At 41.9% G+C, this 26,864-nt stretch overlaps 1 protein-coding gene across 1 annotated transcript in view; it reads right to left on the bottom strand.

Annotated features, from left to right (window-relative positions):
• The window catches only part of NSMCE2 (NSE2 SUMO ligase component of SMC5/6 complex), a 130,200-nt gene that overhangs the window by 84,036 nt on the left and 19,300 nt on the right, over nucleotides 1-26,864 (bottom strand). The window contains exon 3 of the mRNA XM_031591216.2: nucleotides 17,129-17,235. Coding sequence (XP_031447076.2) covers nucleotides 17,129-17,235 — 107 coding nt within the window. The remainder of the gene's footprint in view (nucleotides 1-17,128; nucleotides 17,236-26,864) is intronic.

The raw sequence follows: 26,864 nt of genomic DNA, 5'->3' as shown, positions 1-26,864 counted from the left end.
AGAAGGTAAGCAGAAGCTGTAGGATTCAGGACTTTAGGCAACTGAACCTAACAATTGTTAGGAGTCGTTTAGCTGAAACTCCTGGGAAACTGACACAAAAGATGCCGGCAATAGGTGCTGAATTCTTACAGAAAACTTACTGATAAATCAGGAATAAATCATCCTGTTGTAAAAGAAGACTAGACATTTCAGTAGAAGGCTCACTTGAATAGGCAGGGAGCTCCTTAATGAACTGAAAGAAAGAACGGGCAACAAAAAGGAAATACAAAAGCAGTGCTTTCATGCTTAGAGACAAAACCAGGAAACCAAAGTATGTTTACAGTTAAAACAAGTGATGGCAGCAAGAAGAAATTCTGTAAGATCAGAGAAAATGTGCAGATGTTAAAGAATGAGGTACACAGACTAGTGATCTTTGTGTTGGAAAAGGCTGAAGTACTCATCATATGTTTGCCTAAATCATCAGAGGCAATGATTACTCCAAGATTTCCAGTTGTACCAGGACCGGTTGGAAAGGAGCAGTTAATGGAAGAAAAGTTAGGAATGAGTTGAAGAACAGCTAAATGTATTCAAATCAACATTCAATTCTGCCAGACAAGAATCATCAGAAAGAGCCGAAAGAATCACAGAATCACCGAAGTTGGAAAAAACTTCCAAGAACATCTAAGTCCTACCATTCACCTACCACTATGTTCCTTAGTGCAACTTCTAAACAGTTTGTGAACACCTCCAGGGACAGTGACTCAACCATCTCCCTAGAAAGTCCATGCAAGTGCCTAATCACTTTTTCAGAAAAGAAATTTTTCCTAACATCTCACCTGAATGTCCCCTGGTGCAACTTGAGGCCACTCCTGCTAGTCCTATTGCTGGTTATGCAAGAGAAGAGGCCAACACTCACCTCACCACTACCTCCTTTCAGGGAGCTGTAGACAGCTATAAGACCCCTCAACAGCTTCACTGTCACTACTCGAAGCATCGCCTCACCACTGCTGAAAACAGAGGAATAATCACCTCCCTTCTCCTGCTGGCAACATTTTCTGATACAAGCCAGGATGCCATTGGCCTTCTTGGCCACCTGGGCTCACTGCTGGCTCATGTTTAGCCAACAGCTGATGAACATCAGGTCCATTTCTTCCACACAAACTTCCAGCCAATGTGACCAAAGCCTGTAGTGTTGCCTGGGGCTGTTGTGGCCAAAGTGCAGGACCAGGCACTTTGTCTTGCTGAACTTCATTCCACTGGCCTCAGCCCAGTGATCCAGAGCTGGTCCAGATCGCTCTGTAGAGCCATCCTACTCTCACACAGATCAACACAACTTGGTGTCATCTGCAAACTTACTGAGCGTGCACTCAATCCCCTCACCCAAGTTACCAATACCCAGTATTGGCCCCAGGACCAACCCCAGTACCAACCCCTGGGGAACATCACTTATGCTCAGTCGACAGCTGGATTTAACTCCATTTACCACCACTCTCTGGGCCCAGCCCTCCAGCCACCTTTTCACCCAGCAAAGAGTGTAGCTGTCCAAGCCATGGGTTGCCACCTTCTCCAGAAGAATACTGTGGGAGAACTGGCTGATGTGACTCCAAGATGCCTTGTCAGTTACCTATAAAAAACATATCTATCAGGACAGGTCCATGACATAAGAAAAAACTTTTTCTCTCAGAGAGTGGTCAGGCACTGGAATGGCTGCCCAGGGAGGTGGTGGGGTCGCCATCCCTGGCAGTGTTCAAGAGGCATCTGGATGAGGAGCTACGCGACATGGTTTAGTGCTTGTGGTAGCAACAGTAATGGAAGGACAGTTAGACTAGATGATCTTGTAGGTCCTTTTCAACCTTGTGATTCTATGATTCTATGATTCTGTGACAACAGGAGAAAAGCAAGTGTTATCTCTGCCTTTAAAAAAGGCATGAGAAAGGACTGGGGCAACTACAAGCTGGTTAGCCTCACCTCAGTCCCTGAAATGATTACGTACCACATCCTTTTGGAATGCACTTCCAAACATGCAGTGAACAAAAAGTCAATCAGCATTAATCAAGATGGACTTACAATTGGTAGATCGTGCTTGATCAACCTGATTGCTGTACATGATGAAATGACCTGCTAGGCAGACATGGGGAGAGTGGTGAATATAATCAAATGGGCTAGTCAGTAGATTGAAAATCAGTGGGATTGCTCTGTTGAGAGGATAACACCTGCAGTAAATAGTTAGTTTGACATCTAACTGGCAGACAGTACCTGGCAAAACACTGTACTGCAGAATCAAAGAATAGAATCATAGAATCACATAATCACCAAGGTTGGAAAAAACCAAAATCATCCAGTCCAACCACCCACCTACTACCAGTATTCCCCACTAAACCATGTTCCTCAGTACAACATCTAAATGTTTCATGAACACTTTCAGGAATGATGACTCAACCACCTCCCTGGGCAGCCTGTTCCAGCACCTGACCACTCTTTCAGAGAAGAAACTTTTCTTAACATCCAACCTGAACTTCCCCTGGCACAACTTAAGGTCATTCTCACTATGCAGTACTACTGCTAGTTATGTGAGAGAAAAAGCTGATTCTCACCTCACCACAACGTCCTTTCAGGAAGTTGTAGACAGTGATTAAGGTCCCCCCTGAGCCTCCTCCAGATGAACAATCCCAGTTCCCAGTTCCCTCAGCCACTCCTCATAAGATTTGTGCTCCAGACCCCTCAACAGCTTCATTGCCCTTTTCTGGACACGCTCCAGGGTCTCAATGTCTTTCTTGCAGTGAGGGGCTCAAAACTGAACACAATATTTGAGGTTAGGCCTCACCAGTGCTAAGTACAGAGGAATGATCACCTCCCTGCTCCTGCTAGCAACACTTTCTGATACAAGCCAGGATGCCATTGGCCTTCTTGGCCACCTGGGCACACTACTGGCTCATGTTTAGCCAAGCATCAGTCAGATCCACTTCTTCCACACAAACTTCCAGCCAATGTGACCAAAGCCTGTAGTGTTGCCTGGGGCTGTTGCGGCCAAAGTGCAGGACCAGGCACTTTGTCTTGTTGAACTTCATTCCACTGGCTTCAGCCCAGTGATCCAGCCTGCTCAGATCCCTCTATAGGGCCATCCTACCCTCACACAGACCAATGCTTCCTCCCAGCTTGGTGTCATCTGCAAACTTACTGAGGGTGCACTCACTGCCGTCATCCAAGTCATCAATAAAGATATTGAAGAGGACAGGTCACAATACCAGTCCCTGGGAAACACCACTCATGACCGGTCACCAGCTGGATTTAAGTCCATTTAGCACCTGTGCCCAACCCTCCAGACAGCTCTTCACCCAGTAAAGAGTGTAGCTGTCCAAGCCACGGGCTGCCAGCTTTCCCAGGAAAATACTGTGAGACAGTGTCAAATTTGCTGAAGTCTAGGTAGACCACATCAACAGCCTTTCCCTCATCCACCTGGATGGTCACTCAATCATAGGAGATGAGGTTGGTCAAAAAGAATCTGCTTTTTGTGACCCATACTGGCTGAGCTTGATCCCCTGGTTGTCCTGCACATGCTTTGTGATGTCACTCAAGATAACCTTCCCTGGCACTGAGGTCAGGCTGACATGGAGAAACTGGAGTTTGCAGGGAGGGAAAGCTATTTGGAAAAGAGTCACAAAATGATGGACCCAAGCCTTCCTTAGCAAATGAAAAGGTATAAAAAAACATATTTTTTTCTGACAATCAACTTAATACTTTCTTTTTAAAATAAATAAATAAATAAATAAATAACATGCTTTATGGGCTCTCAGTTTTCTTCTGTAAAATGCAACCGTGCCTGAACTTTGTTGATCACATATAGAATCCCGGTTGGACCACATCTCTAGTGTATAACACTGCTAATAAGTATATAAAATGCATTTTTATGTTCCAAGAATCTCAAAGAGTCATCTATTAAAATAAGTAAAAACCTACACTGTATGGATCCTAACTGCTCAGGAAAACATTTCATCCCAAGCAGTGTGCCTGAGATCAGAGCAGGTACTAAAGTTGGAATTCCACCACGTCTAAGCAGCCCAGTAAGACACTCACCCAGAGCTGAAGTTCATCTTCTCTCATCCATGTTACATGCCTGATTCGATACTTTGAACAAGTTATTAAGTTTTTCTTAGGCATTAAGGGAAAAAAGTGGCTGCATGACAAGGATCTAGCTGAAGGCCTCTCTTTCCTTTGGTCCAAGTGGGTGTAGCTACGCTAACTTCAAGGAGGATTTTATCTGCTGCTACCTAATTATTAAATGGTTTGTGTGGTTTTATATGATACGGATTTGCAGTGAGCTCTGAGATTAAGAATTTTTCAATTATGTAACAATGCCCTGAGCAGATGATGTTCATTTACTTATTTTTGAAATCATCAAATGTAAGAGCAAGAACACAAAGATAAATTACTAGATACCCTGAAAATGTTCTATATATTACAATTTTGGAGGCAAAAGGTAGTTTTTAGATAGAACTACGTTCCTAAATAGGTTTGAAACAGTGTGAATGTTATTCCTCTAAAACTAGGCAGCCAGCCAGCCAACATCAATTTCGGGATGTGGTAGTGCGTGTTCGTTCTGTATTTTTTACATAGTTTGATTTCTATTGCATAATGATGTGAGCAGTGCATCAGACCAAAGATCTATCTGGCACATTCTCATCATTAACACAGGCAGCAGCAAAAACCTGGAGAAGGAGTATAACAAGAGTGATGAATAAAAAGATATTCAGCTGTTCCCCAACGTATTGTTCTCCTACTCCTTGCAACCTGCACGTTAGAGATTTCCCAGGTCTGTGACTGTATTTGTATCTAATGGCTGTGAGTGGCTCTTTCTTCCACGAATTTGCCCAGTGGATTTTTGAACCCTTTGATGCTTCTGGTCTCCATAACATCCTGTGGTAATTAATTCCACAATTTAATTATTCACTGTGTAGAATGTTACTTCCTCTTCTGGTTTAAAAGCTGCTGCTAGGTAATTTCATTAAAGGGCCCTTTGTTTTTATGTGACACATAATGAATAAGCATTTCTGTTTCATCCATGGCTGTACATAATGCTATTATAGTCATCTCTTATCTGAAATAATTGACAGTTTCTCTTCGAACGAAGTAAAGCCACACCTGTGATCCTCTGGGTACTTTTTACTTTATCTGGATTTTCTACTTACAATAAAAAATTGTTCTTCTCTTAACAAATTAACAGACTTAAAAGCACTAAAAAAAAATGATTCAAAGTACTTATGAGTATTGTGGCTCGTTTGGGGCACTAATACACTTTCAAACTACAGTTTTTTACGCTGTGCATATAAACCTGATTGATGGCATCTGTCTGTATATATGTTTTTAAGACTGACTGATGAAGGAGGCCCGGCACATGCAAACTTAACTGGTAGATTAAAGAGGATGACTAGCTACTTTCAGGACTAATTAACTCACACAGCGTTAGCAGAGGCATACATCGCTATAATTGACTAGGACAGTAGTGTGCAAATGTGACTACTAGGTCAGATTCTTGTAAGACGTTGCTCAACAGGATCTCTACTGTTCTGTTGGATTTTGTCTGCCAGGAGATATCACACACTGTTGTGGATGGGGAAGAGCCAATGCTTCTGTAAGCCTTCTCCAAGTGCACGCCATCAGATTAGTAACAGCCAGCTCCAGTTTTGGTTGAAAGAAGAGGACAAGAAAGGGATTCTAAATCCTCAGGCTGTAAGGGGGGAAGCAGGGAGAGAGGAAGTGCAGTTGTCCAACAAAACGAATGTAATCAATATGCCATGTCCAATCATGTAACATTCAGCAAGTCTTAATGTTGGGTACTGCATTGGGACATAACAGCAAACATGTGGGGCAGAGTGGCTGGAAAGTTACCCAGCAGAAAAAGACCTGGGGTACAGCTCGACAGCTGGCTGAACATGAGCCAGCAGTGTGCCCAGGTGGCCACGAAGGTCAGTAGCATCTTGGCCTGCATCAGAAATAGCCTGGAAGCTGGACATGGGAAGGGTTTGTTCATCTGCACTCATGGAGACCACACCTCCAATACTGCGTTCAGTTTTGGGTTCCTCACTATAAGAATGATGATGAGTTGCTTGAGTGCAGACTCAAGCCCTTGTGCAGACAACAGTAGTTAAGCTGGTGAAGGGATCAGGAAGCAAAAATTATGAGCAGCTGAGGAAACTGAGGGTTTTTAGTACAGAGAAGAGGAGGCTGAGGGGAGAGGTCAGCAATCTATAACTACCTGACAGGAAGTTGCTGCAAGGAGGGTGTTGGACTCTTTTCTCAGGTGTCCAGGGACAGGATGTAATGCTGGAATGCTCTCAAGTTGCACCAGAGCAGGTTTAGCTGGGACACTGGTAAGGACTTCTTCACCAACGTGTTCAAGCATTGGAATGGGATGCCCAGGGAAGTGGTGGAGTCTGGAGGTACTTAAAAGAGATGTATGGGACATGGCACTAAGGGACATGGTTTAGTGATGGGATGATGGCTGCACTTGGTGATATGAAGGTCTGTTCTAACCTAGGTGATTCTATGACTCCTGGGTGAAGGGGCAGTGATGAGGGCTATGACTCCATTAGTAGAGTTTAACAGAGCAAGATGAGAAAGGTGGGGGATTGCTTTAGGGAGCATAAAGGTGGCACAGCAGGGATTTTAATAACTGAGTCCAGAAATCCTCTGTTTCAACACCGTTTTACTGAACCGGACCAAACTACCTTTAGCACAGGCTGGCCTTTACCTGTATCCCTTAATCACCTTCAAGTAAGCATAAAAATATCTATGGAGAAATATTTCATTCACAGCCCACACACCATCATTACAACAATTAGCACACACCACAAAACCACACCCTGTGAGATTGCCCTGCAAAGGCTGCCATCTTTCCAGAAACCCTTGTAAACTTGTCTTGCTCTACACAGAACCCACACAACAGACTGCTGGAGAAAAAATAGCATCATAACAGCTTTGAACAAAGGATGAGCATCTAGTTGAACGAATGCTGGGAAATGTTCATACTGAAGCAGTGGCAACACAGTAAGGCACAAACATTTGGAAAAAAAAGAATTAACAGTAGTAACATCACAAAGCTTTTCACTTCTGTGTGTTTCTGTAATTTATCAGGTGCAATGTGTGCCAGCATTGATGTGAACATTACACTTTACATGGAAGTTTTGAGCATAGCGCCTTTTAAAACGTCCTTACGTGTTAATCCACAAATCTAAGGATAAAATAAATGCTTCAGCTTAGTCAGGTTATGCACTTAGCTAAATAAGATGAGAGCCCAGAAATTAGTTCAGCTTGCCAACCTTTATTATCAAGCAGAGTGTCTGTAACCCACAGTAGGTTATCAATGCAGGACCACACTCGGGAGATACTGTGCCATCTGGTAGTGATTTCTGGCAGGATTTGGGTCTTCCCTGAAACCTATCTATCTCAAGTTGGAAAGATAATTACATGTATATACACTTTTAAGCAGTATATATTTCTAATTTTAATAGGCATTAAAGTAGGCAGAGTTGCATACTGCAGCAAACCACAAAGAAGTCATGCTTTTTCTTTTTTTCCTTTCCAAGCACTACCTCCCATCAACAGGAGTAAAGAGAAAGGTGAGAAGGAAAGACAGTTCAACATTTGCAGAACAGGCTGTGCACATGTGCTGAAAATCCTGACAAAGTCATCATTCAGTGAAATAAAAGCAATCACACAAAGCTGCTTTTAACCTCCCAACACTAAAGAAAACAACAAAACGCTCCACAAACCTTCAGTTCTTCCCATTTTAGCAAAGGCGCAAAATATGCAGTTCTCTAAGGGATAAACATTCAATACAATGCATATTATGAAGTCACAGGAATACAGTACATTCTGAACTACTTCTCTGAAAGAGTGGTCAGGCAGTGGAATGGGCTGCCCAGGGAGGTGGTGGAGTCACCAACCCTGGAGGTGTTCAAGGAACGTTTGGATGTTGTGTTGAGGGACGTGGTTTAGTGAGAACACTTGTGCTAGGCGGATGGTTGGACTGGATGATCCTGTAGGTCTTTTCCAACCTTGGTGATTCTGTGAACTACATGTAGTTTCTTATATGCACACTCCTGCTGATGTGCAGCTCTGGACAACTCACCAAAGTCCCAAATGATGTAAGCTATGAGGAAGCTACAAACGAAAGTAACAACTTCTAATAGATCTAAGTGACATTCTTTAACAAAAACAAAACCATTCACGGTAGCATCAGCACTGAAAAAAGAGTGTGATTTATTAATGCTGTGAGCAACACTTCATCTGTGATTTATCATAAAGCTGCTAAGAGTTTAGCAGAGGGAAGATCTGTGAAACTTAATACTTTTATCGATAAGGTCAGGAAAACATACGAAGAGAGAGCACATGTTTTTAAATGAGTCGTCTAACATTTAAACTTTGGAGGAGGAATATTAAAATACGCACAAACTATCTGGAAACAATTATACTAATTAAAACAATACTGAACATTTGGAGAGAGACATTTTATGGAAAACATTCCAAACTTGTCTCCCCAAAGACACTGATCAAATTGGGTGTGTTCAATTAACAGGAGAAATTAATTTCAAGTCAAAACCCCCCACTGCTGAGAATCACTCAGCCCTCAGCATTCCCCTCAACAGTGGCCCCAGCATTTAAATCCTTGTGCTGTCAGCAGGAGCTTTCCAGATGAGGTGGTTAATTTGAAAGACTGTTTTCTCTGCTGATCAACTGAAGCTACGGCTCCACTGTTTCCAGCAATAGGTTTCATCAACAACAAAAAATAATAATCCCTGATGGGAGATGAAGATGGCCTTTTAATTTGCACCGGCTGTCTACCTCAACACCTACCAATAGCACATTTCATAATTTTATCTCCCTTCACTAGAGTAAGCTCAGCCAGTCAGCATTAACTCATGTCACCTCTGAAACGCAGACATTGCCTAGAAAAGCAGGGATTCAAACCACAGGGACTTTCAGTTGTTCTCTGTTCTGACCCTCTGGAATCCCAGAAACAGTTCAGACCGCCAATTACAATCCCTAGCATTAAAATAAAATCATAACAAAGCTAAACACAAATTGCTTTGAAATCTTCAGATAGAAAAAAAAAAAAACCTCTTTACAGACTGAGATACCATTCACATTTCACAGATGTGGAAACAGAGATCGTGGTTGGGCTAGATAGTAAATTCAGTTTCAGTATGTGTAGAACAAGATCAAAAACACCACAGCTGCTTGATGCACTGATGAAGCACAACTCACTCTGCCAATTCTAATTTTGCACTGAATTATACCCACCAGGTAGCGTCCATCCTTCTGCAAGGAACATGCAGCCAGCAGGAGCGTGGTATCTTGTGATCTGCCTTAATTGATGAGAACTCACTACCAGGCAGTTTGGTACTACACAAAAGTGGCATTAATGAACACAGGACCATAGCCCACGGCACAGAGCAAAACAATTTGTCATGGTCAACCACGTAAGCTCTTAGCAGACCTGGAAATAGTATCCAGCCTTCCTTCATCCCAGGCTAGTTTGCTTCCTACAGGACAAAACCACTGCCCATCATAGCAAATACAGATTTCAAATTAAGATGGAGTCCTGAGGATTTTTTTTGCAGATTTGTTCTAACCACTCTCACTGCTGCTACCCATCTACGGAGGTCCCAGCTCCACATGAGGAGCACTTCTTTTCACCCAAATCCTCATTCTGCAACCAGCTTTGGCCCTGCTGCTTCACCCCTACCCACACAGCCAAGACACATTTCAGCAAAACAGAGTTGACACTGCAAATATTTAAGAACATGTTTAGCTTGACAAATGTCACCACAGAGAAGTCAAATATACAGATGTTCATGTGCAAGGGCTTCCAGGGTTAAGACTCCAAAAAGCAGGGCATGTTTTTATGCTTGTTAGGAGACACTACTGAAGATGTGCTGTATAACCCACATAAATCAAAGAACACTACTCCTACTGCTTTCTATACTGCTTACTAGACAAGTATTTCTACTGTGGCTTATTAAATGTGGACTCTCACCGTATTATTGTAATGAACTATACACATGAATTACTAACTCTTGGGAAATAAAAAAATCGGCTTCTATCAAATGCTTAGCCCAACACATAGAGAGAGACACAAAAGGTAAAGCAAATATTAAAAAGTAAACACTAGAAATGTGTTGAAATGCATCTTTGTCCCAGTTTTTGCAGGAATTAAGTACACAGCTAGAATAGGGCAATACTGTTTGAACCGCTGTTTGGAGACTACAAGCACTGTGCTATTGATTATAAACTACATCAAAGGAATTGCAAAGAATAAACTTAAAAGTGATAAAGAATTTCAAAGCCATGAAGTGCCAGGATTGAGTGTGTCTGCAAAAGATTTATTAAGCCTCATGGCATTATATCTACGCGGAGGCACAACTACAGTCACACACTGTTTTCCCTCTTGTTGGCCTGCCCAAGTCATGAGAAGGATTTGGCACAATGTCTGTACTTTGTTTCTTCTATAAGAAGTCTATAAGCGTCCATAAGCTAGTCTGAAATGGCTTCATTAGTAGACAGCAAGTCAACAAGCAGCAGCGAAGAGCAATTTTAATTAGTGCCCAGTGTACCAAAACAATGGCCATCCAGTGTTAAAAAAAGACTTCATAAAAAATTTGAAAGAAATTCCCCAGAAATCTATTTACTGTTTGATGGGAGAAAAGCCATGGTGCAGGTACAGCATTTTTCACCAAAGGATTGACCTGTTGCTGCTGATGGTGCAGTTCAGTACACTATAAGTGAACCTCAAGACAGATTCATTGGCTTCTACAATGACAGAGTCAGAATAAACGTAGGGAAGGACTGCAAGAGCTCTTTTTACTTTTCCCACTAGCCCAAAGAAGATTTCTCCTTTTCAGTAAAGCTTTTTCCGTGGGAGCAGACTTCAGAGACATCTTTCTCAGCAGCGTCTGTGTAGCAGAGGACTTTTTGGAGGAAATGAGCAACTCGAAATTGTCAGGACAAGCATACAATATTTGTGAATTAAGAAACACTGATGCACTGCACGTTTCAAAAAGTACAAATGCTCTGAAGTCAGCGGGAATACTAAAGGTCACAGTTACAGATACAGACATCACCTGTGGCTTTTGCCCTAAAACGTGCGGTCATCGTGACAGTACAGCAAGAAGAAAAAGAAAAGCAAGGTGCTCATTAAGAAAGTATCAGTGCCAAACCAGGCTGTTTCTCGAGCCTCTGTCAAATCCAGAGAGGCCCTAGGAAGTTTTGTGTCAAAAACAGTCTCAGAGACAGCACTTCAGTGCTATCACATTGCCAATCACTGTGCAGTGCCATAGAGTCCTGAATTAACTCATATGTGTATACTTATACACATATATATATGAAATCAGGGTTTCATAGTCATCCTGTTACTTAGCCTAACAGAAGACAAAGCAACAATCTGATTTTGAGGCACAGCCCTGCCTGTTAATAGGCAACAGGTGTCACTGATGATACTTTCAAATCTCCACCATTTTTCTCAGACTAGCGAGGACTGCCCCAGCCATTAGAATATTATGTTGTAAGTGAAGAAATCAGAATTCTTCTGAACAGTTTCTGTGTCAAACAAAGCCCATGGACTTTCCCATACAGTACAGTTTTACATAGGATTCTTTCCTTTTCTACACATGTACTCAAATCAATTAGAAGCTGCTTCTCGGAACGAAGACAGCCTGCATCGTTGAAAGGAATTAATGCTCTGCAGGATTAAAACCCATATGCTCTGAGCCATATAGACCACAGATCCCTATGCAATGTGATCTGCTCTACAATACTGACAAAGGGAACAAACATCTCCTCCATCCCCTGCAATGAGGTTACTGGTCTAAAAGAGAACTATTACCAAAAATACAAAACAAATGTTAAGAGTTTAGAGTACTTCCTGCCTATTTTGTAGAGACAAAACACTGCTCATCTTTGTCAAGGGAAGACTGAACACTTGAAAAAACATAACATCACATAGAGCTGAATAGAGCATCCATACTTCAACTCATGTGCAGGATTCACAGCTATGCAAGCTGTATGCTCCCTTACAGACAAAAGCCAGGAAAAAAAAACCAAAAAAAACCCAAAAAAACACAAGACGTTGAATTCACTTCCTGTGTTCAAACCATAACCATCCTTGATTAACAAACTGAGCTCAAGTGCTCATATTTCCATGAATATTTCCATGAATATTTCCATATTTCCATGAAGGGCAATCAAAGCAAAGATGACATACATCAGCAGCCACTGACAGGCTGATATAAATCACCCACCTAAAACAGCATGGGAAAGCTGTGAAAGAAGAAGGGATAAAACCAAAGCATCAAAACAGCTTCTAATATCCTCCTCCTTTTTCTTCCCTTAACACCACAGCTTTCTGAGTAATCTTTCAATCAGCCACTTAGTGACCCCTCTACATGAATTCAAGATTTCCCAAGCCCACACCCTCTACCCTTTTATCTTTCTCTTTCTGTTATCAGCCATTCCTTAAGTACGACCCTTAAAACTTTTCTTAAACACATCTCTTGTTTTTCTTCCACATCACTCAGGTTTAGATTTCAAACTTCCTCACAGCAATGATATTTAGCAAAAGCAAGATGCAATACGAGCAAGACAAACGCTTGTTTGGCAAAGCAGAAACTTATAACAGGAAGAACTAAGTCAACCTTGCCAGCAATGCCACTACCAAACTCAATGCTCCTCTCAGAAGGAAAAAAAATGCCAGGTTCCCTTTTCCTGCCAAATTTAATGATGATGATGAGAGATGGGAGCATAGAAGAAAAGAGAGGCAGGAACAACGCTACATTAGGTCTTCCCTGTTTTCTAGACAGATCTAGAATATCTTTTGATTCACTTTATTTAGAGAAATCTGGGAACTTCAGAAAATTTACCCCAGTTCTTGCTGCCCCTCAAAGAGCCAAATGTTTGAAAAGAAGAGTGAGCGATGGGTGTCCACAGCCAACACCCTTTCTAACCTAGAAAGCAATGAGAGAGCAGGCACAATATGCTGACACTGAGCACATGGGAGCTCTCCCAGGGTAGGGGACGCTTGAGATGGCTAAGTCAACCTGGGTCCCAATCACTCTGGTGAGCTCCCACATATAAAGCAGTCAGCAAGACATACTCCAACCCCATCAGTCTTCTCTTGTTGCTGTTGCTACATGAAAAATATGAGTACTGTCCTGACTATGCTTGGAAAGGACCCAAACGTTAGGTAACTTTTTAAAAATATATTTGTTAAAAATCAAAAAGGCAGCAGCAGTAGGAGTCCAGTCATTCCACAGGTACAAGAAAATCCAGTGGCACAGGGAGTTTCCACAGACAAAGGGTTTCCCACAGCCTATTGTTGGAAACACTGTGATTCAATTGCTCATTTCTTACTCAGCGGGCTGCTGATTCAACCAGAGGAGGATGCTGATATGTTTCACCTTCTGTATTCTACTGACTGCAGTACAAACCAATAAAAATTCAGCTTTCAAGAACATGTAGCCCTATCCTCATGCTAGTTATTTGTCATTTACATGACATACTTCTTTTGTGCAGTACCTGCTTGACTGTCATTTAAACATATGCATAATGAAATGATAAATCTGGAATTTTAACTGGTGCTGTCTCCTTACCTTTCTAACTTCCAGTTGCACGTGGACTATAAGCAGGTGATTAGAAGGTAAAACAAAATATAACCCACTTTCAGATTCACAGCCGCCTGAAGAAACTACAGATGTGATAAGATGACAGCAGACAAACTCACAGAGTAGTTAGATAATAAAGCACGTTTTCCAGTTTGAGACAAATATTGTCAAGACAGGATACAAAAAGCAGTCAGCTTATGAAACCCAATGACCTGCTGCAGCTTCCCGCAGAATGCCCTCAGGCAAGGAGTTCAGATGGCACCAGGGAGCAAGCCAGCAGAGGCTATTTTAAACCCAACCCTTTCTACAGCTGCCTCCAGGTGTTGCCCTAATTCAGCAACAGTATCTTTGTTTCCCAAAAGTAAATTTGAAATTGGTTTCTGACAGCTAACAGGAAATACACTGTGCAGTTCTGAAGGCACTGCATACAGCTATCCTCCAGCACAAAGCAGGGGCTGTTACTATTTAGAGAACAATTCATATATTTGTTCTGCTTCATACATATTGTTCTACGTTATACACGTTTATTTCTCTTTACACTCAAAGGTGTGCTCAGCATACTGGCAGTGGAAAGTACAGAAAATTCCCAGTGAAGTAGGGCCCAGAGATAGGAGAAGTGTAGCTAGAGGCTAAGATCAAACTTCACTGGCTTTATAATCCATACAGACCCTTACATGTGCTAAATGTCTTGGAGCTGCACATTTAAAGTCTTAGGAATGAACAAACAGGACAGGAGCTTGTTTTAGCAAGCAAGGATCTCTGACACAATATAAATGAGCTAAATGAGGGAGGAAAAAAAAAAAAAAAGAAAAGAAAAGAAAATCAACCTTCCAGGATTTTTATTTATTTATTTTTCACAAGAGTGCAGGTTGATGCATGACATAAAAGTCATGCATGTATCACTGACCTACCAAGGCCCATGTTACTGCTGCTTCAGCAAGCAGTTAAGTCCATGGATAACTTGAAGACTGTGAGTAAATGCACACCAAGTAAGCAGGGTTTGAGCACTTTGCTAGTTAGGGCACAGGCCTTTATACTCTCCCTCTTTATACTCCTAACACGAGATTACTGAAAATTCTTATTATAGCGTTTCAACAACAAGACATCAATTAGTTAACAGTTTACAATTAAAATATAAACCTACCATGTTTCAGTTATATACCATTAATCTCTAATGATGTGAGGACGATGTTTTATTAGGAAAGCTTTAAAAACCATTAATACTTCCAATAAAAAGGAACAATTCTTAACTGTCCCAATCCTAAGAAGTATAGGCTAGGAAGACTGCAGCTATGGTGACGTATGTTGAAATACATATTTAAAGGCTACATGAGGAACAGTGTGTATGCTGTCCAACACTTGCTGATGTAGACACATTTTCCATCTCCTTTTGAACATGTAACATTTGATTATTTGAATGGCTATTTTTCAGCCAACATCTGATTCAGGATGCTTAAAACTTAAAGGAAAACCTTCCTACAAAACAAAAAAGTCAGCCATTTCTCAGAACAGAACTAGCACAAGGCTGCATAGCTTTGCTCTCCTCCTTTTGTTTTAAAAAGAGCAAGAAAATTAACAAACAAACAACATGACATGCTCCAATGCCTTAATGCTTTGAAGCACAGATTTCTTGAAGGGAAATTAGGGACATGCTTCTGCTTCCTCCAGAGAAGTCCCTCGAGAATTGACACCTGAGTGTCTATTAGCGGATATAAAAATGGGTTACTTTGAAAGATGAGTTCTCCAAGCACTGGGATAGGATAGGGTAGGGTAATATAGGGTAGGAGTAGAGTAAAGCAGTTCAGTTGGAAGGGTCATTCAGAACTTCTCCAACACGACAACGTGACCACTTCAGGGCTAACCAAAATTGAAAGCACACGACTGTAGGCAGTATCCCAACGCCTCCTGAACACTGACAGCCACCTTGCTAGGAAGCCCATTCAGGTGTCTGACTGTACACACAGCACAAAAACTTTTCCTAATGTCCAGTTTAAACTTCCCCTCATGAATCACAGATTCATTAAGGTTGGAAAAGACCATTAACATCACCTAGTACAACCATCAGCCCATCATTACCATGCCACTTAAACCATGTCCCTCAGTGCTACGTCTACACGGTTGTTGAACACCCCCAGGGACTTCCCTGGCAGCACGTTCCAATGCCTCACCACTCCTTCTGAGAAGAAACATTCAACATGAACATCCTCTGGTGCAACTTGAGGCCTTTCTTGCTTGTCTCACCACTGTTATCTGGGAGAAGAGGCCGTGCCCCACCTCACCACAGCCTCTTTCATGGAGTTGTAGAGAGCAATAAGGTCTTCCCTGAGCCTCCTCTTCTATGACTGAACAATCCCAGTTCCCTCAACCGCTCCCCATGAGATGGTGCTCCAGATCCCTCATAGTTTTGCTGCCCTTCTCTGGACACACTGCAAGGCTTTCATATCTGTCTCGCAGTGAGGGAACCAAAGCTGAACACAGCATTCAAGGTGCACCTCACCAGCACAGAGTACACGAGGACAATCACCTTCCTGCTCCTGCAGGTCACACTATTGCTGATACAAGCCAGGGTGCTGTTGGCCACCTGGGCACACTGCTGGCCCACGTGCAGCCAGCTGTCAACCAGCACTCTCAAATCCTTTCCAGCCACTCTGCCACAAGACCGTAGCGTTGCCTGGGGTTGTAGTGACCGAAGTGCAGGACCTGGCATTAGAACTTGCTGAACTTCATCCAGTTGGCCTCAGCCCATAGATCCAGCCTCTGCAGGTCCCTCCGTGGGCCCTTCCTGCCCTCAGGCAGCAGGCAGAAGTGAAACGCGCTCTCTGGATGCCTGGATCTGCCTCTGTACCTGCGCTGCCGTGGCCATGGCGCCCCCTTGCGGCTGCGGCGAGCGGAGGCGGCGGGCCCGGGTCTCTGGGCCGCGGCATCCGCTGATGAGCGCAGCTCGCTGGAGAGCAGCTTGCGCAAGCACCGCTGGGTTCGTAGCGCCTCTTGTGCAACTGCCGTGCACTGAGCTGGAAACCACTGAAAACACTGACATGCTCTTGCAAAAATGAGGGTTCAGGCAGCAAACTGGGAGAACAATTCACAAACTCACCCTTACTAAGCATCAGCAAACCCACGTGGGCTGAAAGACAGTGGAAATCGGGCATCATCAGTCCCTCTGCTGCCACAGCCACTTAGTAGTCCCTGAAATGGGCCGCCTTCCTCACTGTGCCACCTCCATCTTCCTCACAGCACAGAGCTGCCACCTCTGGAGCCCATGGCAGCACACACAGTGTTGCTCCCCCTGTGCTGTCCCTGCAGCAGGAGTTGTGTGGAAAGCAGCAGCACACAGATGTGTCATTAGGGGTGAACAGCTGGACTGCTGACCTCAGTATTTTATATTGTTCAAGGGCCTATTTTTCCAGCTATAGCACTTTGATGCAGCATTTGTAACAGGACAATACTTAAATAAGGATATAGCTTAGTAACCTTTACAGAAGTTGATGGTTTACCTGATCTACCGTCTCTTCAAATGCTCTCATGTAATGATTAAGCTCTCTGTCCAATGCAGCATACTCTAACATGACATTTTCCATGCTTTTAACATCCTCTTCATCATCTGCAAAACAAAGCATGTTGCACATGGATGATTGGCTGTGTACATTTCAGGAGGCATTTTTTTCTTTACAGATGGTGCAGTTAATGCCACAAGGCACAGCAGGTGTTTCCAAGCTCCTCCAACACATACTTCTTTCCTATTTTGCAACCGTAAACCTTGACATTTCTTGGGTAACTTGAACAAACAGCTTACTCAGAAGGACACTTCCCTGGTTTCATGTGAACCAGAGAGAGTGTGTGTAATTTCAGCTACCAACACCTAGTCATTAGGCAATCAGGATATTTTCTGCAAAAGTTGTATTTCATGACTCATCACATTGCTTCAGAAAAATTCACAAGAAACTTAAATGCCCTTTCAGTGTGGTATAGTCCACAGCTATAGCTAGACCCCATTGTCCCCAGTAAACATAGCTAATGTGAAATCAAAATTGAGACAGCATTTTATAAGCCAAGCCATAAGGGAAAACTGAGTAATACTGGTGAATCAGACAGTAACATTTTAATTGCCAGGGAAAAATCAATGAACACACAGAACACGTGCTTAGCAATTCACATCCACTTCTATTCTCTACTTTATTGTTCCTATTGTCACTCCTTTCATCTCTAACTACACCTCTGCTTTCTCATTCTGACACTGCTATGCATTTCCTCAGCTGGACAAGGACTCACTGCAGGTGCCATGGGCACAGCACTACCTTCTGACACAGGTGCTGCCAGCAGTGGAGGACACACAGCCACAAGCCCCCAACCTGTTCAGGAAATTAACTACATTTCTGCCTTCAGGAATTAGGATATATAAATTTCTGCTTCTCCTGCTCCCATTTATTTCTATCTGCACTTTCCAGGTATAAAGAAAACCATGAGATGCAGCTGGAAGCCGTGAAAGTGCCCACAGTCCTCATGCAGCATTAGGAACAGCCACGTAATGGAGAATTCTTTTTTACAAGCAGCTTAAGTAGCCAATCTGCACTGTTATTTTTAGGAAGAAAATCACAGTATAGCTCTTTAAATTTTGTGCATATGTGTGCAAATAAAGGAAGACCGTTTCCTATTTGGCAAGCTAGTACATTTCTCAAGTTGCTAACTGCATTTGCATGTCAGAGCACAAAAATCTCTCGGTGCACAAAGCTAAGACAAAGCACTGTCCATGGCCATCCCAGCTTAGCAGCAACACTCAGGGCTAGGAACTGCACACTGTATGAAACAGTGATGGATCCCAGAGATGGCAGGAAGGGTTTTAAGATATATTTACCCCAAAAAGTTATATAATAAGCCGTACTATTTTGTGAACATGGTAATTACAGTTATGATATTTCCCTTAATTATACATAAACTTGGTACATATCCATTTTCCATTAAGTAGGTAAATGGATAACACAGACAGAATTCTGGCATCCATGCAACATTTCCTTCTCCCCTCTCCCTTCCCTCCCACTCAACTTCCATATCCTATCTGGTAACTGTGTTCAGGCTCTTTTTCCTTCCTGCTAGGATGCATATGAAGTGTCTCCTTCAAGGCTGACATAAATGGCACTCCATGAATCACAGGAAAGGTTTGTGCAGCAAGTAACTGTCATTCTCCTCCCATGGCCAAAATGAATCATATCCATGACATAAAGAAACTACAGTGGCCTAAATCATTTTCTTAGGGGAAGAAAAGTGCATTGTTAAACACCAAGAGTATAATAAAGCCGTCTCTCCTAACTTCAAATTGTTTTAGACAAAGAATAATAACACTTCAACTGATCTTACTGCACTTGAGAAATGCATTAAAATAAGGCACAAAGAGATGAAACACAGCTCAGGCAAGAGGGATGTTATCTGCAAAGACATTCTGCCCTATGTTCTTTACATCCTGACTGTTCTGCCCATCTGCCAGCCTGCTTTAATTCTCAGTGATGTTCACAGTCATCTCTCTGCTCTTAATCTTTCATGCACATGAAGGTACATATGTTATATATATCGTGAAAACTCTGAATGTTTCTGTCAGTAACACACGCTGACAGCTTGCCCTTGAAGGTACTACATATGGACAGATGAGTCTGATGGACTGTATGTACATCAGTGATGTCCATCCCCTACTTCTGATCTTTGACAGATACTGGAGAATGTCTTCTATCTGCAGATCAAGCCATAGCTCTAGTTACTGAGAGCTGAGAGGAAGTCTCCCACCTTGTTGCCAGCTACTCATCTGCCCAGTTCCCAAAGGAGATCTAAAAGAAAACTTACATTACAGGTTGTTCTATTTGACTTTAGAAAACAGTTGCAACCCTATATTGGACACTGCAATTACCCTATGCACCCAGCTCCTCTGCTCCTAGCTCACTCCCCTGGTGAGCTAAGATCTCTTCGGCGCCCTGCTAAGAAGCTAATGCAGAACAGACCTTAGATATATCTGATGAGAAGCTGTGGGTTTCTCTATGAGGATGCAAGGTTTTACAGTTCACCATGGCAGGAATCCCAGCACGTTCAATGTTTCTTTATGACAGATACTGCCACAGATCAGTCAGAACACCACAGACTTGGTCTTAACAGGAAATGAAAAATTAGGAAAGATCTCACTATCTATCCTGATTATCACCCCCACAACTCATGTCCTGAATTCCACCAATCCGTTAGTGCAACAGCACTATAAGAAGAATCAAACTTTAGTGTTGATATTAGGTTCTGAAAGATTCAGATGGCATTGCCCACTGCTCACTCTGCAAGCCTCCCTGCTACTTTTGTTTCAGTTGCCAGGAGGGCAATGGAGATTCCTGGCAGAGACTCAAGGCACGTTCCTTCTTCCATCAGACAGGGACAGCGTTATCTGCTGAGCACCCTCCAGCCAGACTCCAGCTGCAAAGCCAGCTAGCTCTCCAAAGCACTCAGACCTTTCACTCCACAAACCAGCCCAGCTCAACATCAAAATCAAATGCTCTGCAAGTGCTGGAACAGCGCCACTGTGTTATCTAATCAAACTTTATTCTAATCTTGTTTCTAATTTATATCTAAGGAATGCATTCTAAACTCTCTGCATATACTTATAGCTACTGCCACAACATACCATCAAAGTTGCATACTGTAGTTAAATCTCCTTGCTATCTAGGCTAAACATGTTGAGTTCAGTAAGCATTTCTCTACAAGTGCTTACCCTCACCGCCCAGAGATTACACATTTTGCAATATTACATCTTTTACTCACAGAAAGCCCAGTTCAAAGCTGTAATTTTTATTTTTCAAAGGCCCATATGCATCACGTTAAAATTAGCTGGCTGAATATCCACATCTCATAATTATGAATTTAAGTGCATGTGACTTCATGAACTCTTTTTATAATGAAAAGAGGGCTATTAAGCTGAAAAGTCCCTGCAAATTGGGTAACAAAATGTAAAGACCAGCAAGGGTTCCATTTCTCTTTCCTAGTAAGAGATCAAACTGGTCATGCTCAGGTGCCTCACTGCTGATTCAAACTGTAATCAATCAGGGCAGAGTTACACACCATGAACTCAAGGTGCTAAAACAGAAGTTACAATAACAGGGTAGTCAAGTCAGGACTATTTTTATGCTTCCTGTATTAACACTTGCCTAAAATGACAATCATTTCACCCCAAACTTACACCTGAATTCATATTTATTGTTCATTTTATTTCCAGGTATACATCCACAATTTAGCAAAATTGCTGAAGATTTTTCACAGCTATCTTTTTTTGTGCAAATGTTACTAACAACATAATTATTTGCTGGTTTATGGTACAACAGCTGTCCTACAGCCAACGCATACCAATTCAAGTAATCATTCTTTTCCAAGCAGACTATACAAAATGCAAAACAGCCCAGAATACCGTGAAATTATAGGAAGGCTCCAAGCCTCAAAATATAACAGTACTTAAAATGAATAGCTAAGGACAGATAGAATGAATTAATGGAAGAATCAACATTCGTCTCTTTATACTATCGGCTAACAAAAACCCAAGCTGTCAATTTTAAACAAAACAGGTGGAACAGAATTGCCAGGTCACAGCCTGAATCAATGGTTGAGCACCAGGTGAAAAGCTGTGGCTGAGCCAGGCAGTGCAGGTGCAAAGAAAGCACCTGAGTAACCGGGAGGGTTGGTGCCTGGATCCAAATCTCCTCACCTTCATTTAAGGGTTAGCAGATGAGGGAGCAGCAACTCTCTGGATAGAGATCACACTCCTCTTGATCTATCACTGGAAGGGGTTTTCCTTCTTTGTGACTTGCTATTGCTCCATAGTGCCTGTATCCCATTAGAAGGCACCATCATTGCCTTTTTTTGCCATACAGAATTCACAGTGTCTTGGTATCTCCTGCACTTCATATTAGGCTCTTTTTAATTTTAAGGCTACGCGCTGTTTTTACCATCAGGCTCTGCCACTGTACAAGGCAAAGGAAGAATGGTAAACTATTGCCTGTAGATTTCAGACTTTTAAAATATATGTAATGCAAACATCTGTCACTTGAGCCAACAGCAATAGCAGTAGTACACAGCTGTCTTCATGTGCACCAAAAGCAAGAAAAAACAAATGTTTTGCCAGTAGGCTTCTGGTAACTGCTGACAGCAGAGGAATACAGGCTCTAGGGCTTCGTGATTTAGTTCCATCTTCTGGAGGAGAATGTGCATGCTCAATTCAGGATACAGCTAAGCATTTTTGTTGTTGTTTTAGCAACTACTTCATTTTCAAAACAGAAAAGTGCAAAGACACTCCCTGCCTCCGCTCCCCTCACTCTTATATCTAGTTGGTTCAAAACTGTTGGTAACTCAATTTGGATAATATATCTGGAAAGAAAGAAATCAACCAACCTACACTTTGTGAATCTTTCTAAACAGATGCACAAAATGCTTGGAGAAGACAGCAGACAGATGTGCCTCCACTTTCTAGATCCTATGCAGGAGACCACAGTCACAGTTCTCTCCTCCTTCTGTACATTCTCAAATCCTGCCTTGGTATTCCAGACCACACAGACCAACAGGAACTTAAACAAGAGGCCGTTTCTACAGCACTGTGGGTGATTCTTCAATTTTTCCCCTCCAGGTACATGGACCTCAGAAAACTCTCACTGAAGATTTCTACTCTAAGCCTCACCCCTCTAACCTGTAGCATAAGTTATTTATAAATACAGAAAAATGGTACCGAAAATGGTAAAAAAACAAAAAACAACAGCAAAAGGCCAGAGAAAACTAATTTAATCTCCTGAATGTAGGTATCCTCATGTGAAAACCAAATAAATGGTTGAAACTGGGAAGTCCAGGCAGTATCAATGAAGACCACTGGATAGGGAACTAACCACTGCTATTAGTAAGAGAAGAAAAAAATACTGCTGATCAGAATGCCAATAACCAGAGAAGGAATGACAACTGATGAAGTAAAGGGAACTCAAGGCAGGAATTGCAAAATTTCCTGCCATTGAACAGTCAGAAGCTACTTACAGCTGAAATCAGTCCTAAAGACAGCTCCAGCTTCTCAGGAAATGCCTTAACTGGGCTGCAGTGTATTTCGAGCTGCATTTCCCTCGCTGCTCTCCAATGAAGCCATTCCACTTGCACAGAAAGCTTTCACACACAGTTACAAACTGATGGTGTAAGAGTGATCTTACAGACTTATACCTTCAGCTGTCAGTGCTCCAGTGAAAAGCTGGTATGTCTTCCAAAACAAAATATCCACGAGGAAAAGAGAAATTAGCTCTTGGTGGCCCTGCTTCAGCAAGGGGTTGGAGATGATCGGCAAAAATCCTACCTCAACTGTTCTGTGATACTCCTTAATATCCAGCAACCTTTATCTCTAAACCATGCTTCTGGAAGACAGATGAAAGTGCGTTCAAAGCTACAAATACCAGTTCAAGTCTTCTCAAGCAAAGAAGGAATGTGAACCCAAGTTCCCTAAATTCTATCGAAGAAAAAAATCTGACTAGCGAGAAGAAGTGAGAAGTGCATGAAAGACAAGACTACTAGTAACTGCAAAGCAGAGACCACAAAAGGAAAACTGTTAGTTGACTGTGCCCATGGTTCCAACTGAACTATCAGCTGTGAACGGTTCCCAAAACTTCACATTATTTTCTATTTGGTTTTTGTTAAAGACTTAAAATCAAATTACAGTACTTGGCTTCAGATCATCAGGCAATCAAGCATTTTGCTTTTACCTAAATCAAGTCTTCAGAGGTTTTATTTTGCAGAGGAAAGGGCACTGGTTTCCAGTCTGGATTGAAACATTTATTTTATTTAGCAAATGACTGGAGGGAAAAAGAAAAAACAACCTCTTCAATTAGCCAGTATTCCAGTATTCTCTGATTAATTTTCTTTTCTTTATAATCTGTAAGATGAGCCAAGAGCATCTGTTAAATTACAAACTGCTCCTGACAGGAAAACTCATCCTGTGTTACAAGTCATTTCCCTGTAGGCTGTGACTGTCTGAAATGGGAAGTGACAAGATGCAGTGACCCAGGAGTTTACTGCCAGTCCCATGGAAATGACACCCAAACACATTATACTACAGAGTCAGAATTTTAACAGAAATGGACCATGCGTGACGTCTTCTTTCTGAATGCCCAGTTTGAAGCATCTCAAGAGGCCAGCATTTTCAGGGAGTGGGCATTGCACATGTTCTGAAAACAAGAGTCATTTCAGAATGGGCATAGAGAAGCTGAGGCACCCAGTATCACTAACCACTTTTAAGAAGAACTTGCTATACTATTCTGCAATAAAGTAATCACGAAACTTTTGTTCAACATGAAACTCCTTAAACCCCATTGCCAGTAGAACTAGGCCAGCAGTCCTTTTGAAAGTTACTTCCTTGCAATGCTTACTTTTCTTAAAGATTATGAGGGGAAGGCTAAAAAGCCATAATGATGCAGTTCAGACTTGAGAGCAGTAATGAAGATTTATCTTACTGAATATTTCTGCCATAGTACCCACACAGATAAGAAAGGACAGCATCTCCTAACTCCTATTGACACTGTGGTAATACCTAATAAAATAAACAGGGTTCTCACGGAGAGTTTGATTTAACAAACACTCCAACATGAGCTGACATAATTTACTGTATAAAATCCAATCTAAAGTAACTATATAGCTAAACTATAAAATAGAGTTTAACTTAGACTGAGAGACACAAATAATAAAAAGACATAAAAAGACATCTTCCATACAGGTAAACATAGTTTGCCTTGGGAGAGAAACAGAAGTCCTTGTATCATACGTACATATTTTGTACTACTGTAACCTCTACACTGGGTGCCATACATATGGTACCAAGACACAAAGGTAGGTAGTTCAAGAACACTTACTCAAAATGAAAATGGATGCTTGCTTGACAATATATTAAGGCCCATGAAATCACCAGGCTATTTTGGTCCTGACCAGCATCTCTTTAGGACCCAAAGGAACGGCATGAAGCTTCATCAAGGGAGGTTCAGGTTGGGCATCAGGAAAAGGTCACCCACAAGGGGGTGGTCAGGCACTGCAACAGCTCCCGAGGGCAGTGGTGACAGCACCAAGCCTGATGGAGCTCAAGAAGCATTTGGACCATGTGCTCAGACATAGGATTTAAATTCTGAGTGATCCTGTGTGTAGGCAGAAATTGGACTCAAATGATTCTTGTGGGTCCCTTCCAACTCAGGATATTCTTTGAATTCTATGATACACTCCTTACTAAATTCCAAAGACATGGTGACGTTAATCTTTATTTTACCAACTAGCATCTATTTGGTTTGGCAGAAAACCAATTTAAAGTTAAAAAAGACAGTCTAGCTAGTGGATAGGAGCACTGAAAGGAGGATAAAGAATTTATGAGACACAAGAGTTTGGAGATGCATCTCAAGCTCTTCTCTTTTATAATCTTGTGTCAGTTTTCTATTATCAGAATGGCTAAGGTTGACGGGGATCTTTGAAGGAGATCCATGTTTCTCTCATCTGGGACAAGATAACTTTTCACACAGTCATACAATAAATTCAGTCAACAAAGCAATTCAAGACAAAAATAGTATTATGTCCTCCCAAGCCCCCCCAGAACGACAGTATTCCTGTAACTGAATTTAAAGTGCAGATATGCAAACAGTTCTACCAGCACACTTGAGAAGTGGCAAACTGTGGCAGAGTGGAGCTTGGAGAGGGGATAAACTCATAAGCCACTTGTTTGCCAAGAAATACATGAAGCAACCACACCTGCTTTTTCTAAGCAAATACAAAGTGTACTTATTTGTTATCTTCACACAGAAATCTCAGGCCAAACTCATAAAATAAAGTTTTCTAAAATCTTCTATTTTCATAACTATAGATATACACCCTTCTGTTCTCAGTGGATTTCAACATACGTTGAAATTGAGGCTGAAAACAACATTCACTAATAATTAGAGTGGGAAAGGATTTTCCTATGACTAACCAGCTGCTTGCCTGTGGAGGCGTGGGCACGTCTGCATCAGACCACAGAGCTCAAAGCCCAGAGCTGCTTACTGCTGACCCAGCCTTCTTGAGAACCAGAGATGGGACACCTGAGAAGACTGAAAACCAGAGTCCACTGCTGTCCTTCTACCCAATTGCACCTTTCTAAATTTGATATTGGCAAGATAAAAACTGGGACAAAAGTTTCTCTTCCAGAAATAGGAGATGGACTCCATGATCCTTATGGGTCACTTCCAACTCATGTTATTCTATGATCCCCCTTACAATAACTGCTCTTCTTTGATCCCTCAGAACACTTTCTGAAACTGCTACTTAAAATAGACAATTTTATTTCAAGACTTCTAAGAGTATTTTCAATTTCCAGAAAAAGTTCACAAGCTGCTGTATCCCACACCTCCCCTGTAAAGGAATATCAACAAGATCATTTTCTTCATTTCCAACATATTGGATTTTTCTTTTAAGAAGCACAATTTTCTCTGTATTAACACAGGATTTCTGCTTGCACACTGCCAGTCCCACTGATACAATCCCCCCCTTTTTCTTTACAAGTCAACAGTTAATGCTTTCTGTTGTGAATACCTGATTCTTCTCTTATTTTAAATTGCACTGACAAGTGAAAGTACTTTATGGTGAAGTGCAAGTCTGTCTCTAATAAAAAGTATACTTCTTATTATCCAACTGTAAACAATACCATAAAGATCTGTGGAAATGGGAGGAAATGAGAAACAACAGGCAGCAAAGATAGGAAAATAAACCTTTTTCACCAACAACTTTCAAAATTCTCAGATACATTATATTCTGTCCAGAACTGGAGGCAGCCTAGCTCTGAGCATAAGCTAGCTAACCCTCATCAGAGTTTATTAAATCAAATATAATGTTTCAGTAAATGCCACTATCTTAGTTCTGGGCTCAACAACCATAATATCCGAGTCTGGTGCAGATACATCAGTTTCAAAATCTAATTGCACACATGCGACACGCTCCTTGTGGCACCACAAGAAATTGTAGTCACATGATACAACGTCAATGGCTTGGCCAGAAAATAGGGCTGGGACATAGAGAAAAGCATGAGAGAGTCAACTAACTGGTTCTGCTAAATCTCAGCACTGTGCTTTCTAATACAGGCAAAGCTCAAATAGCAGTGAGCAGGAATAAAAGTGACAGAAGATGTCATACAGGAAGGCAAGACGAAGAAAATCCTTCACTTCAGGGGAACCCTTCACTTCAATACGGACA

Source organism: Phasianus colchicus, chromosome 3, assembly GCF_987193195.1.
Source record: "Phasianus colchicus chromosome 3, bPhaCol1.hap1.1, whole genome shotgun sequence".
Lineage (NCBI taxonomy): Eukaryota > Metazoa > Chordata > Aves > Galliformes > Phasianidae > Phasianus > Phasianus colchicus.
The sequence above is the reverse complement of the archived record's forward strand: the minus strand, read 5'-3'. Positions and strand labels throughout refer to the sequence as shown.